Source organism: Podarcis pityusensis (assembly GCF_964106645.2).
Source record: "Podarcis pityusensis genome assembly, chromosome: 5".
NCBI lineage: Eukaryota > Metazoa > Chordata > Lepidosauria > Squamata > Lacertidae > Podarcis > Podarcis pityusensis.
The window spans coordinates 71,960,492-71,980,010 of record NC_138032.1 but is presented as its reverse complement, the minus strand read 5'-3'; the positions used below and the strand labels follow the sequence as shown (position 1 = coordinate 71,980,010).

At 40.3% G+C, this 19,519-nt stretch overlaps 1 protein-coding gene and 1 long non-coding RNA gene across 2 annotated transcripts; one reads left to right on the top strand and one right to left on the bottom strand.

The window, feature by feature from the left end:
- Positions 1–485: 485 nt before the first annotated feature.
- On the bottom strand, positions 486–19,316 carry DNA2 (DNA replication helicase/nuclease 2). Its single transcript, XM_081006324.1, has 21 exons — positions 19,040–19,316; positions 17,930–18,103; positions 16,814–16,997; positions 15,724–15,866; positions 15,132–15,263; positions 13,970–14,186; positions 12,577–12,694; positions 11,295–11,460; positions 10,570–10,761; positions 10,141–10,374; positions 9,675–9,791; positions 9,470–9,579; positions 8,038–8,147; positions 7,015–7,239; positions 5,351–5,544; positions 5,173–5,262; positions 4,894–5,086; positions 4,231–4,320; positions 3,520–3,702; positions 2,653–2,799; positions 486–2,209 (listed from the first exon to the last, which is right to left on the bottom strand). The coding sequence occupies exons 1-21, from the start codon at positions 19,138–19,140 to the stop codon at positions 2,153–2,155; spliced, it is 3,177 nt and encodes a 1,058-aa protein (XP_080862450.1). The 5' UTR covers positions 19,141–19,316; the 3' UTR covers positions 486–2,152.
- LOC308477591 lies at positions 8,154–15,500 on the top strand. Its single transcript, XR_013986648.1, has 2 exons — positions 8,154–9,271; positions 15,251–15,500. It is a non-coding gene; the product is annotated as an uncharacterized lncRNA (long non-coding RNA).
- Positions 19,317–19,519: the final 203 nt, after the last annotated feature.

The window sequence follows — 19,519 nt, the reverse complement described above, 5'->3', positions numbered from 1 at the left end:
ACAAATTATTAGCTGGGGAAATTGTGGCGGGATGGAGCAGTGGTTTCACCACTCCATCTTGCTAGCTTGGGGGGGGGGTGGGCGAGCTTCCCTCACTTTTTTTGCTACACTTCTTTCAGGCTGGCGTGAGGCACTTTGGACTCAGCAAATTCTATGTCTCCAATACACTGCTCCATTTTAGCAAGTAATAGCTTTCTGCTTGCCTTGGTACAGCAGGGACCTCCACTGCAGTGTGCAGCAGGGGGGGGGGGGTCAATGCCACATCCTAACTACCTCCAGCCATTAACATTGGGTGGCAGGGGTGCAATTGCATTCCTAGTCAAGTCAGAGATGAAACTTGTTGAAAGTAAGTTTTAGGACTTCATTTACAGGGAAGTCCTATGCAGGTATGCTCAGAACGGAGTTCAATAGGATTTAGTCAGATTTTTATTGGTTGCAGTGAATGGCCATTACAGGTCAACAGTATTGCAAGTTTAGATAAACTATTTGTAATGCAAATGTATAAACAAGTTTATTTTATTATATATACTACAAAACAGGTAAAAATTTAAGAACTTGGTACATATATCAGGTACAAACATTTATACATATTATATATAGAAATGAATTCCAGTCTTTAAATGGAACTATAATCTACAGGAGTTAATTCCAATGCAATAATATGTTCAAACCCTTTTCCAAACTTGTACATTAAAAAGAGTCAGGCCTACGTTAGCTGTTATTTCAAGTAACTTTTATGAAATATTTATAAAATATAGAAAAGTGAAACTACACTGCATTAAATTAATTAGCAGCAAGATATATAAATTCAGAATCCATCTGTAGTTCTGTCTCCCAAATAGTTGAGTTACAACGTTACAAACAAGCAGTTTCAAAAGGTGTTTCTTAGTAAAATCTACTTAACAGAGTTACTTATAATATCAACAGTTCAAGTTATGAGGAAAAATCAGTATGAAAAATGAAAGCAATCTGATTAGTAATCTCACATTCCAGGGTTTTGTTGCTGTACAGAGGAAAGAATAAAGAAAACAGAGAACATGGATTGTTGTGAAGCAAGATGGCCACATAGTTTTAAGCTCTGCTTGTTAACAAGGCCTTTTACGCTTAAATAATGTTTCTTAAGAACAGCCTCTTAAGAAAATCTTTCTAGAATTTGGCATTCACAAGTCATGTTTTAACAATAAGGATCCAGTTGTAAGACTAGATGCACACAATATTTTAATGGCTCTAAATCTGTCAACTGATGAGAGCAAGGCAGTAGTACACTACTGGTGAAAGGCACTACTCCCCTCAATTTGTAATAGCTGCTTCTAAGATTTCATACCTTATCACATACAGAGGGCTGAATCCAGCCACTTTGAAGTTGCATTGATATAAACATAATAAATAATGTTCTGAACTTCCCTCTGACACACACACACACACACACACACACACACACACACACTTACTTCAAAGTTCAAGACTGCACACACATCTGAGTTGCTCAGCAGAACTGAATAAAAGCAGCAAATTTAAAACCTGAAAATATGAGACATGTTCATGACATATGTTCGGGCATTTTTTTTGCCAGAACACAAAAAATGGTATCTGTGGACAGGGGACAGAAGCATGCACACAAGCCCCAACCCCACATCCTAGTGCACATTACCCTACCCACTCAGTCAATCAATCAATCAATCAATCAATCAATCTCAAGCCTTCACTGTACAGAGCAAAAAAAGAGAGAGGCTGCAGTGGCTTATATTTGCTTTTCATTAAAAGCAAGTTGAACACCTTGAGAGATTATAAGGTCTTTATTAAGATCTGTGATTGTGCAGAAAGTTCTACTCTTGTTCAAGAAAATCCAAGATTTTTGTTGAACTCCCCTGCTGAGCTCAGGAAAGGGACTAAATCAATGTGGCAACATAAACCAGGATACTGGGTGGGGTTGTGTTTGCAGATCGATTCAAATGCCTGAACATGCCTGGAGATGTGTGTGCAAAGTTTAATTTTTAAAATGGCTAACATTTTAAGAACTATGTCGAGACATTAACATGTAGAAAAGACAGTGGAATTAAATCTATTTGACAATATGAAACTCCCAAGCTTATAATGCAATCGATTCTTTCAGCAGCACATGAATGAGGATTTTCACCTTGATGCCTCCTTGTCACAGAAGGTTACAACGATACACACTTTCACATGCCCCTAATGGAAGACTGAAAATGTAAGTAACATTAAGGAAAATATATTTGGTAACGCGAGAGAAAAAAGCTTGAATAAATCTTTTATCTGTATAACCCAGAGATCTTCAGAGGAGGTCTTGCTGAAGGTGTCACATATTGCAAAATGCCATTTGATGGCAACACGAAAGTGGGCCTTCTCTGTAGTGATGTCTCTGGATGAGTGTCCTCCCTTCTGCCATTCAAGAGGCATCAACTGTTGTGTGCTTCCAACACTAAAAATTCATCTATTTCCATGGCCTTTCCCTGACAAGTGGCACTAATCCTGCTGCTCTATACTATTGGTGGTATCTGTAATATTATTTTAACTGAAATGCTTTAAATGTATTTTTTATTTCTATCTTTGCAAGCCATTTTGAGATTTATTTGCAATGGTAAAATCAAATAAACAAACAAATAAAGAGATGAACTACCAAAAAAAGGATATCATTACTTCAGTATCCAAATGACAAAGCAACTTCTTCAGAGGAGGATAGTGACACAGCGATGGCACACAACCCAGCATGATTAATTTGTGTTTTGCTCTTGTAATAGCAACGTTGAGACGTCTCCAGTCCTTCAGAAGTTCTCCAAGCTATCAGAAGAAAAGAGCAGTTGACCTAGCCTTAAGATTTTGCAGCTGACTGAGCTTGCCAGGTTTTATATTTCAAATATAAAACTAAGCAGAACAGAACACCATCAGAAGAAGGTAGCAATCTGCTTTCTTCATTGCACAATCCACCAACAAAAAGAAAAGCAGGGTATTTCTGATTTTTGGGATATCCATCCAAACATTTTTCATGCACTGAGAAGGGAGCTGGGTCTCGCCTTGCGGCCATGCCTCTCGCCAACCATGCATTCCACCAGTGTGTGAAGAACTATGTGCACAGAGTACCACCCTGCAACAGGAGGACCTTGGGACAATCAGAATTCCTCCCCTCACCTGGAGGCACTGTATGTACATAGGGTTGCTTCGCTTCCTGGCGGAAAGTGTGGCTGGCAAGCATGTGCAGCTGCTAGATACAATCCTCCAATCAGGGGTTGTGCACACTCACAAGGGGATGTGGACTAGATTTCTTTTGAAAAGAGAAAGGACAAAACTCCAAATTTTATAATAGACCCATGAAAGTGTGCAATTATTTAGCTAAAATAGTTGCCCTTCTTATCATTTTGGAATAAATTTGTACAGCCAGTTTTTTCTTACCACTTATTTCTGTGTTTTCCAAGCACAACTAAATAAGCCATTTTCAGATGGACAAATCTTAACTTTCCAGATTATGAACTGCTCAGTGATTCTAAAATACAGCCTACTCACATTTCCATCGGCATTATTCCTTACAAAGGACACTATGATGATACTTTTGTCTCTTCCTTGGTACTTGTCCACAGTATTTACTTCTACATTCTTGATAAATGAACTTGTCATCAAGTCTGTGATTATCTTTAACTGATGTCTGTATGGAGATATGACCCCAATATCTGAGGGCTTGCAACCAGCCTAAAAAATAAATCCCAGACATTCAATGATTAAATCTAGCAAAAGAGTTATTTTGGGGTATATGCTATCAAGAAACATTCGTGGAAAATGGAGTATAATAAACACAAAATAATTAGGCATTAACTTGAAGTCGAACAAATAAGAAACAAAAATGCAATATTAAATATAAAGTTACAAAGTGAATTGAAACTGGTTCATTTAAACTATGGTTTAAAGTTATGTGGAAACCAGGTCAACAAGTGCCCATATAAATAGTGTGGGGTTGTTGTTGTTGTTTAAATGCAGATTGTAATTGCTTCTATGTGCTCCAACAGCTAGGTGCTATATAGTGAAGAGGAAAGAAATACTGGAGAACCATTATTTTAGCTTTTTAAATAATGTGTCCCTAGTGGATACCATAGAAGCAGTTTACTCAAACAAGCATATCTCTGAACAGTGACTCAGTATACATCCAGAATCAGGAGTTTAATGGCCAAAGCATGTCAGTTTTCAGAACTGACCACACCATTTCAAAAATCCTTCACATACCTTGATAAACATGGATGTCAGGAAGAGAACCAGTCTGGCTTCTGTCATGTTACTTACACCACCTTTTTCTGTAAGTTCTGGCGCTGGAACCTATACCAAGGAAATATCCTACACATTTTAATCTGTAAAAATGAAAGTTCAATTTTGCTTGCTAGCTTTTAAAAAAAGATGTACTGGATTTCCTTATATTAAAACATCTCCATGTAGGTGGTTATGCTAAAGGGGACAAAGCCCACACAATTAAGAGGAAGGAGCCATACTGGAAGTTAGTTAGTATACTAATTCATCAAATTTACTCATCATGTCACACAACCAAAAGAAGACTTGAAGCAACTTACAAAAAAATAATAATACACAAACATACAATGTATAGAACAAATATTCATTAAAACAATACTGATATACTACAAGGGTTTAGAAACAAAAACAGCCAACAGAAGAACTAATACTAGAAAATAGTCATTAAAGCCAGAACTTCTAGTGTTGTCCAAATACAGGCAGAATAAATATGTCTTTGCCTGGCCCTGGAAAGATTACAAAGATGAACCTCCCTGGGCAAAGCATTCCATAAGCAGAGGACTACCACAATTTCACCTTCAATTTCCTAATGAATAGGGTGAACATAGAAATAACTGTTTATTAGGGCAAACAAGTAAAATTTACCTTTTCTGTGTTAAGGAAACAAACAGGGTTGTTTGGATCAAGTGTTTCCTTTAGCCAAGTTTCTGAAGAAAACTTCTGGTCCAATTTCAAGTCTTTTAAATTTGGCAAGTCAACTATGGCTTTGGACACCTTCTCAGAGCCGCATTCCAGTTTGCCATTATATACCAGGTTGTTGCTCAGTGACATAATTTTACTAAAAGGTTTCAAAAAACAAAGCAATGTCAAATTTGGACACTTATAATATGTGGCGACTAAACAATAGCTACTTGAACTACCTACCTGTTCATTCGGTACTGTACGGTCAGCTGAACAACGGCATTCTTGTTTCGTTCCAGTCTTTTGAATAAACTTTCGCCCATGCCAAGATCTCTGTTAAAAAAAAAAAAGTCAGTCCGTGGCTAACACAAAGTTTTGTTGATAATACATGACTTATTTTGTAAGCAGGATGTCCTCTTACCTTGCTTCTGCATTTTGCACAAGTGGAGGTAGCTGCTGATGGTCCCCCACTAGCACAAACCGAATTGAATAGAAGAGTGGACCCAGGCAGATCGGCTGGCTTATTTGAGAAGCCTCATCCACTATGCAGAAGTCAAATTGTTTACGAGTGAAAATTGGATGCTTTATTCCCATGCATGTTGTGGCAACCACAGGCTAGAAAGAGAGTAAAAACTATCATCATCATCATCATCATCTGCCCCTCACCCTAAGGTCTCATGGCCAGTTACAACAAAAGATTCCTGCATTGTAGAGGGGTGGACTAGACGATCCTTATGGTCCCTTCCAACGCTGTGATTCAAAATGTTAAAAGCAGTTTAAAACAATTTGCAGTCACAAAGTAAGGTAGACCCTAAAAAATACACTTCAAGTGTCTAAAGACAGGGTGAAGAGGCATGTCTTCAGCATTTGCCAAAAGCTGTATAATGAAAATGCCAGACACACCTCTATGGGGAGTTCTACCACTTAGGGGCTGCCAGAGAATGTCCGCAACCGCCCCCTGCAACTTGTTTTCAATATGTCGTTATAAACCTTGTGTTTTCTAACTGTAACTTTTGTATGAAAAAAATGTACAAATGTTTTCAGTTTAGAACAGTTATGTCTAAACAATGCAACATTGCTGACTCTATAGATCATTAAATGCACTCTATACATGTGCTGTTAAAAAGCAGTTCTTGCATTTATGGTTGTTTAACCTGAGCATTTGGGGTGGTTGATCATGGTATAGACCTTTGAGGAGTAAAATTAGAAGTGGGAGTGCAAGTTGATCACAAGCAACTCAGAAAGGTCAAGTCTTGCTGAGCACCCGTGCACCACTGCCACGTCCTTATTGTGATTTAAATAGTAAGTCAAAATAGCGGTTTGCAAACGCGGGGATAATGTGTCTGTAAATTATTTATGATGAAATCTGATGGCTGAGATTTGCTTTTCAGATTAAAGAATGTCTCTCACAGGGAAGGCCAACATCTTCACTGGGACACAGTATTCCAGGGGTCAGCAAACTTTTTCAGCAGGGGGCCAGTCCACTGTCCCTTAGACCTTGTGGGGGGCCGAACTATATTTGGGGGTGGGGGGAAATGAACGAATTCCTATGCCCCACAAATAAATCAGAGATGCATTTTAAATAAAAGCACACATTCCACTCATGTAAAAACATGCTGATTCCCGGACCGTCCACGGGCCGGATTTAGAAGGCGATTGGGCCGGATCCGGACCCTGGGCCTTAGTTTGCCTACCAATGCACTATTCCATAAAGAACAATCCAAGGCTGAAAGTGTATTTTGCCTTTGTACAACACAACCAGCCCCCTCTAGTGGTATGGGTCTCCCAGTTACAAAGCCTATATCATGAATATTTACATATTAAATACAAAATTCAAAAGATGCAACACAGCTTGAATATATTTACCTTTTTCAATGTAAGTAAAATTGGTATGGACAAACATTTTATTTGTACCTTGATTAAAATCTGCAGAGGCATCATAACCAAAGCGTTAAGTGCCGTGAAAATAAAGCACTATATGCACTACAGACAGGCAGACACCTCCAGCTAGATGTTCGTTTTCCCGGTAGTCCTTTTTGAAATACATCTCAGAGATTCTAAAACCCTGAAAGTCATTTTCCTTACTTGACTACGATACAGCTCCTCCAAGTCAGCTACAGTCTTAATGCATTTGGATCTGCAGATCTCTTCCTCTGTGAACTTCTGAATGGCCGGATGAACCTTCTGAACTCTACCCAGTCGCAGAAAGCCTACTTTGAACTTTGCCAGCTTCAGAAGGATATTGTCAACTGCAGTGTGAGTAAAGCTAGTTAAGAGAACACTGAAGCCACAAGCATAAAGAATTCGGACCTAAATGTGGGAAAGGAGACAAAGGAGGGGTGCATTAATTTGCATTTTCGTACAAGTCACACACCCCCCCCCCCTCAAATTCTAAAACCCAGCTGTCAATGTAGGAGGAAATTCCATGTATGGGGCGTGTGTGTGTTTTTCAGATCACCACCACCTACATTTAAGAAAGGCATTAGGGAAGCTGTGGGGCGATGGCCACTGGTCTTGAGACTATGGGCATTGCTCAAAGTGGGGGGGGGGGCACAATCACTACTGCCCATGCATTCAACACTCATAGGAAGGGGATTTACGTGTATCAATGTTTGTGCAGAGATGTTCTGTATGAAGGGGGATCCTGGCCCAATCAGGATTTCTCCAATACTGTGTGGTGAAGCTCTATGTCCAAAAGTAAACATGCACAAAGCCCCTTCCTATGCATGCCAAACACAGCTGGCGAGGGGTATATACAAGTGCTGGGTACACCACAGCCCATCTAACTGCCCTGACACACTTCTTAGACTCATGGGGGGTGTCATACTAATAAGCCGGTAGTTACCGTAAGTACTTTATTTACACCAGTGGAAATCCTGAGTGCAGATTTGTGGTTTTGAAACATTCGCTCTTCAGACAGCACATTTTCCTAACATGCCATATAGAATATCTACATTAAGTATATAATTGCTTGAGCAGAGTTTGTTTTTTAATGAAACTTCTTACACTTCACATTTTGGGTGTTTCAGTCATTAAAGTCCTACGGTCTGCATGCACAAAATTCATTAACATCATTTTTTCAAATGTTCCCTCTTTCTGGAATCTTACCAGAGCACATATTGTGGTGGTCTTTCCTGTCCCAGGCATCCCGACAATGAGTGTGTAATCCTTTGAAAGCAGCACTTGTTTCATTGCTTGTTTCTGGGGTTTATTAAGGCCTTTGATTTATGGGGGGAAATAAGTGAATACAATAAGTTCTCTGCCTTCATTTTAAACATAATTACCTGGACCTGGGGGACTACTGAGGTACCTATTTTACAATATCAAAACATTAGCTATATTTGCATGTACGGGGGCAGAATACACAGTTCAATCCTATGCACCTTTACCCAGCTAGTTCCACTAAGTTCAGTAAGGGTTGCTCCAGGTAAATGCGCAGAGGATTACAACCTGATTAAGAAGTGTAAGGTAGGTCATCTCATTCATGCTTTGCTTGGAAGTCCCATAACTTCCTGCTACATCAATTAATACTCTGGAGAACAAGCCTGCTACAAATTTGGTATTGGCTTCAAAATTCGTTGAGCATACATTTTAAACCTGGGCTTCTAAGCAGCAACTCAGTTTCGGCTAAAAATTGCCTGCAGGCAACCAGGCAGGGAAACTTATGGAAACAAAATAACTTCATTTCTTCTTTAAGGCAATCTATATGCCACAAATGACTAGCAAAAAGTCTCAACAGCAAAGATTATCTTTTGTTGACTAGCTTGCAAAGTTTTGAACGTGAACATTACCACAGCAGAGCACATCTTGAAAAGTCAACAGACAACTTCCATTAAGTTTGGGATAAGGCATGCCACTACAAAGAGCTGTTAAGCATGCATTGGTTGGTTGTTTGCTTTCAGGCAAAATTCAGAATGCTTCTTCAGCTTAGAAAGCTTCAGTCTCTCAATGACTTCAACAATCCTCCTCTAACCACATGGGAACCTGCCTTCCCTGACATACAGTACTCTTTAGGAAGAGAAATCACACACACCTGCATGACATTCACTGAGAGGAGAACCAAGCTTGGGTTTGGGTTCATATTCCAGCTCAGCCACAGACTCTCTAAATAACAGACAGAGCGTTTTTAATGAATTGTGTAAAGAGTTTTTAACTTTTGATTGGTTTACGTATTTTAAATATAATTAGCCCTGGGACCCTGGGACAAAAGGGAGGGATATGAATTATACAGATAAAAGTACCAATCTTATTGAGAGTCGTCACCTGTTTTTACATGCCCAGGCTTTGGGATTTGCCAGGCTACAAGACTGCAGGAACAGTATTTCATTCTTACTCCAGCAAAGTAAGTATTTATAGAGCTTCAGCAAATGAGCATTATTTTATCTTTCAATGAGCTGATTCATTGAAAATGCATGGTATCCAGTGCCTTAAATTTTCAGTCACAAGGTTTTCTACTGAATCTCTAGGCAGGAAATCCAATTTTCTAATATAACCAGACCTTAATAGGGTTTTTTAAAATAAAAAAATGCATCTACTGTACCTTTTAGAATGTTCGCAACAGTTTCCTTTGCTTCTGGAGGAAGGACAGAGCTCAAATGTTGGATGAACTGTGGTTTCTGAAAGTCTATTATTAAATTACGAAGCCTTTCACTAAAAAGAAGGATTGAGAGGGAAAGGAATAAACAAAAAATGAAAACACATTTCTAGAAATGTTAGGCATGGAAGGAAGATAAATTTGAACAGACCTTGCAGGAGAATTTCCCATCAATTTAGAAAGGTTTCCCAATGGAGCATCTGTGCCAAAAGCTCCTTCTTCATGGTCTAACCTAAATATAGTGTCTTTTGGGATACGTGACAAGTTCCTGGAAGGCAGAAAAAAAGGTATCACTCAGATTCTAAGACCCTGAGTATTAGGAAATATACTGAGAAGTCTTTCCCAAACTGGTGCCCGCCAGATGTTTCCCAAACTGGTGCCCTCCCATCACCCCTGACCATGCTGTCTAGAGCTAATGACAGCTGTAATTCAAAACACGCTGAGGGTACCAGGTTGGATAGGGAGGCAATGGTCATTTCCCAGTTGCAACTACCTGCAGCAGGGAGACAAAGGCCACTCTAACTGCATGCATTTGTATAATACATGTTTGACACAAGAACAACATGTTATTACATGTTAGTACATGAACTCTCCTGACAAGTAAAGCACTATGTTACCTATCCAATAAGCAAGAGATTTTGGAGCCGTTGATCTGTTGCACATAACCAATCGCCAAGCCAAGCAAAGTGCTGTCCGCTTCACCACTCACAACAACCCTGTCTCCTATCATCAGAATTGTTGCAGGTGCAGAACCCTTTTTACGCTGGAAACAGTGTAAATACAGTCCATCGGACACCTTCTGCACGCACTCCACCCTGATCATGTTTCCAATGCAGTCTCCGTGTTTCTCCCTACAAAAATTAAAAACAAATGAAGTTTGGGAAAGCTCACGGTACACAGTTGCTAGCCCATGCAACTCTTTGCTTTAAGGAAACTGAAAGAAGTGTCATCTACATTTTTAGCTGTCGCTACTCTGAAAAACTCGATGTCAACAGTTTTGGTAGCTAAAGTGAAGTTTGAAAGTGACCCTACAAAATCACCAATACCTTTCTGCAGCAGGTATCATCCATATGTTTCTGCAGCCCTTCTTTCCATCTTTATATTGTGACTCCAAGGTTAGCATCAGATACCAGAGATGGAAATACTCCAAGTGCGAGGGCTTCAGATGCTGGGTCTCATTTTCAACAGCAGCAAGCACCTCCGGAGAAAGAAAGCGATTTTGCTGCTGTTCCACAGCCCTAAAACAGAACACAACATGAGTCCTCCTATAATTTCAATAATGACGGCCTGTGATAATTCTGCTAAGAAACTTCATAGATGGCAACAATTTGAATTAAGTCTGTGCTATCTTCATATAAATTCTTAGGCAGACGTACACTAGTGTGCCTGCATCCTTCTACCCCCTGAAAACCTACTTCTATTGCTTTCCCTAGATTTTATCAATAGTTTCTCTCTGCTTTTAGGGTAGCTACCATTTCAGCATGCACTATCGTAGTAGAACCATTATCATATTTAGGGTCATGCCTACATTTCTGCTTGGTATAGTTCACAGCTGGAAAACTAAATCAAACGCAACATGGCGTGGTCCAAAATAATACATTTGACATTACACAGAATCTCGAACACAGAAAAGAACCAATTATTTCACACCTGGATCTAATGTAGCCTTGTCCAAAACTGTGATGTAGAGCCTTAATGAAACCACAGCATCAGCCATTTTAAACAGAGATCAGCTTGCAAAGAGCTTGCAGGCTTTAAAAAAGGAATTTACCTGCTATAAAGTGCACAGTTCTGCTTCTGAGAGCAATAGCTGCATGCCTTACTGTCATTAATCAGAGGAGGCAAAGATGCAAGCTGTGTCCGCTCCTTCCCAGTGTCAGATTTGCATACGGTGTGAAGCAAATAGAAGGCCAACTCATTTCTTAGTTTGATCAGTTCTGCAGAGGGAGAAACAAAAATGATGTCCAGGTCCGTCCGTCCCCAAGCTTCAAATATTTAGGAAAAAGGCACAAGGAAAACTACTTTGGCTCTGCGCTCACTGGCCACTCAGAGTGCCCAGGAAACACAGAGACAAGATGACACATCTCTGCCTCTCCCTCCAATCTGAAGCTGGATGGCATGGTGCTAGTGATGCGACAGAGGCTTGCTTTGCACAAATCCTAAGTTTCCTCTCAACTTTGGGGCTGGGGGTGAGTAGGGATCATTCCCATCCACAGCAGTTCCAAGACTAGGAGAAAGCTTAGAACTCATTATTTAATTTCTTTGTTTTTTGTATTTATATCCCACACTTCCTTCCAAAGGAGCCCATGCTACCCAGAGGCTGTCTTGAGCATTTGCTGAAATTTGAGGCCTTTACTTAACTGGGGCACCAGTTTTGTCTTTCCTTGGGAAGAGACGAACTTGACACAGTTTTCCATGCCCATGTAATCCCCAGCTTGAACTGCTGAAATGGGCTCTACATGGACTCCCTGTTGAAAAGGTTTCGGAAACTTCAGCTGGTTAAGAATATAAAGCCTCACTAGGTTGATAATGGGACCTTCCCATACTGAACAAATACTTCAGCTCTTACAAGATCTTCACTGGCTACCAGTTTGTTTCCAAGCACAAATCAAAGTGCTGAAATTGACTAAGTCCTAGATGAGCTAGAACCATGGCAGCTGAAGGCTTTCCTTCTCCCATAAAAACTTTCTATTTGCTGATGTTGTCACTGGATGCTCTGCTCTGAGTCCCCTTGCCAACCACAGGCAAAGCTTTTTCGGTAGCAGGGCCCACACTCTGGAATGACCTCCCCAGAAAAATTCATCTGGCATGTGCTCTTTTTCTGTGCCAAGTTAAATCAGTTTTTTACATAAGCTTTTTGTAAGAGACAGCAAATGTGGGGGTGGGAGCTCTTAAACTATTTAATTCTGCTTTATCTGATTTTCATGATTAAATTGCATTTTTTTTAAATTAAAAAAAATTCCAGCCCCCTTGAAGACTGCATTGTTGAAAAAATGAGATGGAAATATTGTAAACACAACACAGTCCAAGGATTTTTCCAAGCAGAAAATTACCTCTCCTATCCATACGATTTCCAGGTACAGGAAACATATTCCCAGTTTTAAGGTAAAGGAGGAATCCAGCTTCAGGATCAGCTCGTCTTCCTTGGCACAACAGGGAGTACAAAACCACCTGGGGGGAGAATCCAAAACTATTAAAATGGAATGTTAAATGTAGGTATCAACCAAGTTGCACCACTTTGCAGTTTCTTGCTGCAGTAATCACACACAATATGTCCCCCACCAGTGAGCATACAAATTATGTATCACTAGCAAATAAGCACGCAAGGGCTGCATCAAGACCAGTAATATGGGCGTCAGAGCTGAGGAAACTATAGTCCCACTAACAATTCCTGGGGATGGCATATTGCATCATGCGAGGGACTTAACCAGTCAAGCGAGTTATCGCAATGAATATATTCACAGAAGCCGCCCTAATTATTTAGTCCAGCACAAGAGCCAGGCCTACAGCCAGACTATCAACCAGACTTACGATTTTGCTATTTTTCCTACTCTGCTGGCTTCTCGTTTTCTACTTTTAGTGACAGAAAGAAATGCTTATCTTTGGACACCACCAAATAAATAAATAAATTCCTGCATCCAAGAAGGATAGAGCCTCTAGAAGACCTCATCGACTGAACTTAAGGAAGTAGGTGCTACTAACCAAAACACAAACTTTGAAAGACAAAACCAGAACCTTGAAATGGACCCAGTAACAAATGCAGATGCTTCAAAATAAATAGTTTGTTTCTGCCTTTCAGTATCTTCAACAGCAGCCCCACATACAATACACTACAGTAACCCAATCTCCCAATCTGGATTGTCAAAGACATGAATGACAGCAGTTTCATTTCCTTTTTCATCAGCGGGCACAGGAAACCAAACAAAAAAAAATCTGATAAACAACCACCTAGGGCACAGACCCTATCTAGGAATCCAAGTACCACCTTCCTCCAGCTACATAATTTCCCCTTAACGTACAATTTTAGTCAGTCTACTGAGCTCCTACTAGCATCAACTCTGTACTATTTATACTGGGCTTAAGTTTATTCACAATCATTCAGTCCACTTCAGACACTAACTGAGGGAAATCGCCACCAGAGCACCTGGATCTGATGATAAAAAAAGAGTTCAGTATCATCAGCACATGGGTGACAACTTCAGCCAAAGGTTTGATGTTGATGTTAAGGATCATGGGAGACCCAACTGAACTCCAATGGACCCTGCAGAGCAAATCCTATAGGAAGGAGCAACTGCCTCACAGCATCAGCTTCTGGAACCTTCTGAACCCACCACAAATGATGCTTAAAAACAATTAAGAACATATTAAAACATTTTTAAAACTTAATATTTAGTCAGCGCCTTTCATGTACCCTTTAAAACTAATTACTATAATTCCTTTTTGTACCTGACTTCTGTGTTCTATAGAGTTAGATTCCTTGCCACTTTTAAGCTCCAGAGGCATTATCTTGGACTGAGTTGTAGATCTGCGGTGAATTGTTACGCCAGCTGTAACATCAATTTTACCCTTTAAGCCAAACCTGGGGCACCAAATGTTCTCCTCAACATCCAGGATTTCTGTAACTTTGACAGTGCACCAGGAGTCATCTTTTTCATCCCCTGGCCTATCAGAAAAAAACATTAAGTGTATTAACCGGAAAGGTTTACTTTTGAAAACGAAGAGATAGCTTTCCTTAAATACGTACTTGAAGGGACAAAATCCATATTCCTTTAACAGGTTAGAACATATTACATTCTTAAGCAACTGCTTCCAAACAGATCAAAAGGCAGCGCTTCCTCTTACTATTATTTTGTTCTTACAGATGAGAAAAATGATTTCATTCTCAAGTAACAGAACAAGTGGGCTGAACTGCCTAGCAGGATCTGAGTTGTCAACAAACAAGGGATTCAAGCAACCACAGAATGTGCAGCAAAAGATATGAATAATGAAGCCTTGAAAATACAAAGTCTGGTGAATTTGAGTTGAAATGCAATAGTAGCTAGCCATGGTTTGTATGAAAGAGAGAAATTGGTGCATTCAAATGCTCTAACCTGGTTGACAGCTACTTTGCAATAGCTATAGCAAACAAGCCCAAGGAGAGAAACTTGAAATACTAAACATAGCCGTAAGAAAGTTTGTGTTTTTAATTACACTTTAACCAACAGAAGCCAAAACAGCATTACCACAGTGCACGTTACCACATTACACTTCAGCCCCCCTTTTTTTCCTAAGCAGTGCCCCTGGGCGGGACTCAGAGGGGAGAAATTATCAAAAATCTCTCCACCTTCTGCTGGTGGGGGTCTCCACTGGAAATATCCCATGAAGTCTGGGTCTAACCCAGAAATCCCCCCCCCCAACATGTTGTTTATAAGTGCCCTAGAATCTGTGCCAGGAAAGGAGGTTAACAACCCAAGTCAATTGTTAAAGAAGTTGTACAACATTATTTTTTTATTTATTTCTGGTCCTTTGCAGTCCAGATATTCTGCAGTTCTTACACAGCTAACGAACTTCACCTACAGCACTGGCAGAACAACTTTACAACAGTGTGTTAGTGTGAATAGTTCCTTACCATTTTATCTGCATGTTATGCTGGCAAACATGGTTTTCTTTGTATATGAACTCTTCTGCCCATTTAATGAAAGAGTGAAAGTACTCTTCTATCTCTTGCATTATATCATTCTCTTTCAGATTTAACTGGTACCTGCGGAAGAGAAAGGAGGAAAGCATATTAAAAGCTGCATGGCAGATAGCAGAAGAGAAAAAGGGAGGAAACGGAAAAGATCGCTACATTACAGATATCTATTTTTTCTTTGTGGTCCCTCAGAGAAAAATATCGACATGTTTAGGCATTTGTAACATTCCCAAGTTTTATCAATGTAACTACAGGGAACTATTCTTCCAAAATGTAGCACATACAACTATAAAAATGACAAGTGAATTATTTTGCTTCAAAAAGGTTACTCTATTTGCATGCTCTGAAACAATTATGGCAGTGCATTTTTGTCCACACAAGCAATCACATGGACAAAAAGGTAACAATATCAGCAATTCCCACTATCCCTGTGCAAACTGACCTTTGTTAAGCATTAAAGCTAAGAAAAAGAACAAGTTCTTAAGAGAAAGGTATACCACTCGCTTCATCTCTTACAGCTAATACTTACAGCTCTTTTAGATACTTTGGTCCATGAATTACTGAGAAGGCAATTTCTTGCAATTTCTCTTGTGTAAAATTTGTTCCTGCTTTCTGGAAAATTTCATGAAGGATTGTACCAATCAGCATTGGACGCAAACCAGGCTCACATCCCTGGGGGGAAAACGAAACCACCCCAAAATATTAGCAGAGATGTATGTGCACTACACATTAATTAATCTGTACAATACTGCATTTTTAGTGGCATTTAAGGGCGCAATCCCCTGCACACTTACTATACCTTAAGTCCCATTAAATACTTTTTGAGTAAACACTGTAAGCAAGGTATTTTAAGTTTAAAAAACCAATATCAAAGAAAGAAGAAAGGACCAACAGGACAATTTCATTATTAAACTAACTATCAAGTTAGGAGTTTAATAAAGAGCCATGTTTCCTACTTGAATATAAGCTATCAATGTAAGTCCACCAATCATTATTTACTTTATTTTTCTTTTATTACATTTATACCCCAACTTTCTCGCGTCATGAAAATAAAGGCCCACTTTTATTCCATCATAGTACCAATATGTAGTTCCCACACAGTCACTCAGCCAAACACTGAGCAGAGCCAGACCTGTTTAGCTTCAACAAGGTGGCGACCTTATGTGTCTTCAGATCGTACTCTGGGAATTTGAGGTTTGTTTTCCACCCAATCACTTAAGTTTGGGATGATATGCAAAGTTTACCATATAAAAACATGCATTTTAACACATATATAACCATATGTTCATCACTAGACAAATCCACATTAAAATTATTGTCTTTCCCAACTCCAGAAAATGCTGACTGTTCACCTATTTGCTTTTTGTCTTCATCAATTACCCCAAAGGCACTCTGGAGACTACTGGATGATCACTATAGTAAATAGGGAACATAGTATAGTGAACCAGAGCATTCTGAAACTCTTTACTGGTATAATTTTATTTATAACTTCTTATGTATTAAGTACTTATAATACTAGGTGCTTTATTTAAAACAACAGTTGACAATGCCCTTAATACAGATGTTATCAAGGCCCATGAAACAAACCATTTTAATATACAATGTTTTTCCCAACTTACTTTGAACTTTTCACTCAGTATAGCTTTCCTCATACACCGAATGCTATTTGATACAGTAGTGCCAGAGACTAATATATCTGGATACAGAATCAAATATCCTCCATCTGCATCTATTATCCAAACACCCGCGTTGCACTCTCCTTCTAGATGAATGATATCTCCAGGCTGCACTGGAACAGAAATCCTGAAAAATATGTGCCAGATTACAATGTTGATATGCACACATTTTTAAATTATCTGTGATTTTTGTACTGACCTATAGACCAAGGAAAGGAACGTGATCATGTATTCAAGAAAAACTATAACAATTTTTCAGGGACTTATTGCAACCCACACTCTCGCAATTACAAAGGCCTTCTACAGAAAGACAGTGAAAATGGGCACAGACAGGTAGAGAAGCAGAGAAGATAATCTCTGAACAATTCAGTAGTGGTCCTTTTAGGGATCAATTCTATGGTGATTGGAGTTGGGGAAGGAAATTCCATAGGGAAGCAACCACCATGATGGAAGCATTGCTAGTTAGCCAGTCACACGAGCTGAAGCAACCAGCTCTGGTGGCTTTTTGTCTATTTTTTTCCTTTGGTACTTCATTTTAAAATGTCTCTCCTATTCACTCCAACAGGAGGGAGCTATTTACCCTTAAGGGAAGGGGCATGTCAAGGGAATGAGGGTGTAGGATGCTGTGTGTGTATAACTTATCTAGCTGGGAAAGCCTGAAAGAACAAAAATGTCTTCAATTGTTTCCCGAAAGTGAAGATAGTGGGACCCTGTTGTACCTCAATAGGAATGGTATTCCACAGAACAGGAGAAGCCACACAAAGTCCTGCTCCAAGTTAGTGTGGAACTTGCAGGAAACTGGACTGGAGGTCCCCCACTACTATCAAAAAATGTTGACACCTTAAGGCTTAATGTACTAAAAAAGCGGGGAGGGGGACAGTCAAAGGCTTCCTTCCCTTTACTGACATTAATAGGAGAAACTAAGAATTAGAAATATTTTGATCCCTTGTTCCATAGAACTAATTTTTCAACTTTTTAACCACAATTAGAAACTGTACAATAACAAGCATAAAGAACATTTTGCCCATTATCCAGTATCAACAGTTACACAGCAGTTACCAGTCATGTCTTAGGATGCACAGCTCTGTATCCAAATCATCAAGCTGAGAAGAAGCTGTAATTGTCAGGTGTTTCTCCAGAGCACTATTTTCCTGGACATGTAACACGCAGTATCTGTTGTTCAGGCCCTTGCTGAGTACTGTATCCGAGAAGCCAACAATTTTCTTTGGGAATCTAAAATTACAGTTGATTGATAATACATACAGGTACAAGGCAGTAGTCAGGCACACACTCTAATAACAGATTGGCTTAGATACCACTGTGGGCTAAGATCTGTGAATCTCATTTAAGACATGGAAGCAGAAACGCCAAGCAGAAAGAAACAGCAGCACTACCTTTGTCCACTTCTAGACAAAAGACAATTGTTCTCCAAGTTCTTAGCCATCTAATATTTCTATTATTTGGACAAATTGCTTTCAAAAGTAATTTGGCCAAATAAGACAACGGAACATAAAGAGGGGAAACCATTCCAAAACCCATGTTTGCCTCTGTACACACAGAGGGAAGAGAGGGCACTTGCAGGAGAGAACTGGGGGCTAAGAGGGGACCCTTAACCCCTAACTCCAGTTTTTCCTCTGTAAGGATCCCTCCTCCAGCTGCTTTTTCACTAGGTCCTGAAAATGAAAATATACCAGGATGGGAGGAAAAAAACCTCAGAGGATCCTTTGCAGAATGGGCCGACAACGGATGGCTTAATCACCCATTGTTATTAGAGATTATATACTGTACACACACATATATATATACAGTACACACATATGTGCGTGTGTGTGTGCATATGTATACACACTCTCTCTCTCTTTTTCCTCAAAAGCTATTGTTGCATAATTGCCACACCATGATCGCTGGATTACAACCCGCATCATTTCTGACCATCGACCATGCTAGCTGGGACGGATCCGAGTTGAGCCACGCGTGGGACTCTAATCACAGGCTCCCCAATCGCCACATCCTGAAAAGAAAGGCCACCCGACCTCCAGACGCCTAAAGGGCAGGAGAAGTGGGGAGGAGGACCCACAACCAGGAGAGAGCGGGATCCTCGGGGAGAAGCGTCCCGCCGGCGCTTCGAAAGGCGCGCGCTTTTGCAGCTCAGTCCCCGCCAAGAAGCACCTCGGCGGCGGAGGCGGGTCCTCGAAGAAACTCCTCTCCATCAGCTCTTCCAGAGTCACTTCAGCCGCCTCTTCCTTCTTCTCCTGCCTCCTCGCCGCCATCTCCGAGGCGCCAAAAGCATAAGCGGGAAGGGGGAAAGAAAAAGGCAAAAAACCAGAAGCCGGGACGGGAGCTAATAAGCCCCCTCCCCCGCCCAGCCCGCGAGGGCGCAGGCGTAACGAGCTCGCTCCCCTATGAGGCGCCGGGGGTGGAGTTTGGGGCTTTTCCTGTTTGCGCGCGAGCGCCGCGTTTCTCTTCTTTTCCGCGCTGCAAGAACGGTTGAAACTCGTTTCTTTTAATCTGATGACATTCTTCCTCGTGCTTATTGAGAGCGTCTTGGAATACGAGCGGGTTGGGTGGGAAGTGTTCAATTAGGCACAAAGCATATCGGTTACATTTCACATACTTCCATTAGACCAGCAGTGTTACATGTCCAACTAC

What these genes read in the sequence shown, in the direction of transcription:
- DNA2 (XM_081006324.1), bottom strand. Translation starts at nt 19,140, where the DNA reads ATGGCGGCGAGGAGGCAGGAGAAGAAGGAAGAGGCGGCTGAAGTGACT. An exon ending in TGCATCCTAAGACATGACTG is followed by an intron (nt 16,998 to 17,929) that starts GTAACTGCTGTG and finishes CATATTTTTCAG; the next exon opens with GATTTCTGTTCCAGTGCAGC. An exon ending in ATGGGAAATTCTCCTGCAAG is followed by an intron (nt 9,580 to 9,674) that starts GTCTGTTCAAAT and finishes CCTTCTTTTTAG; the next exon opens with TGAAAGGCTTCGTAATTTAA.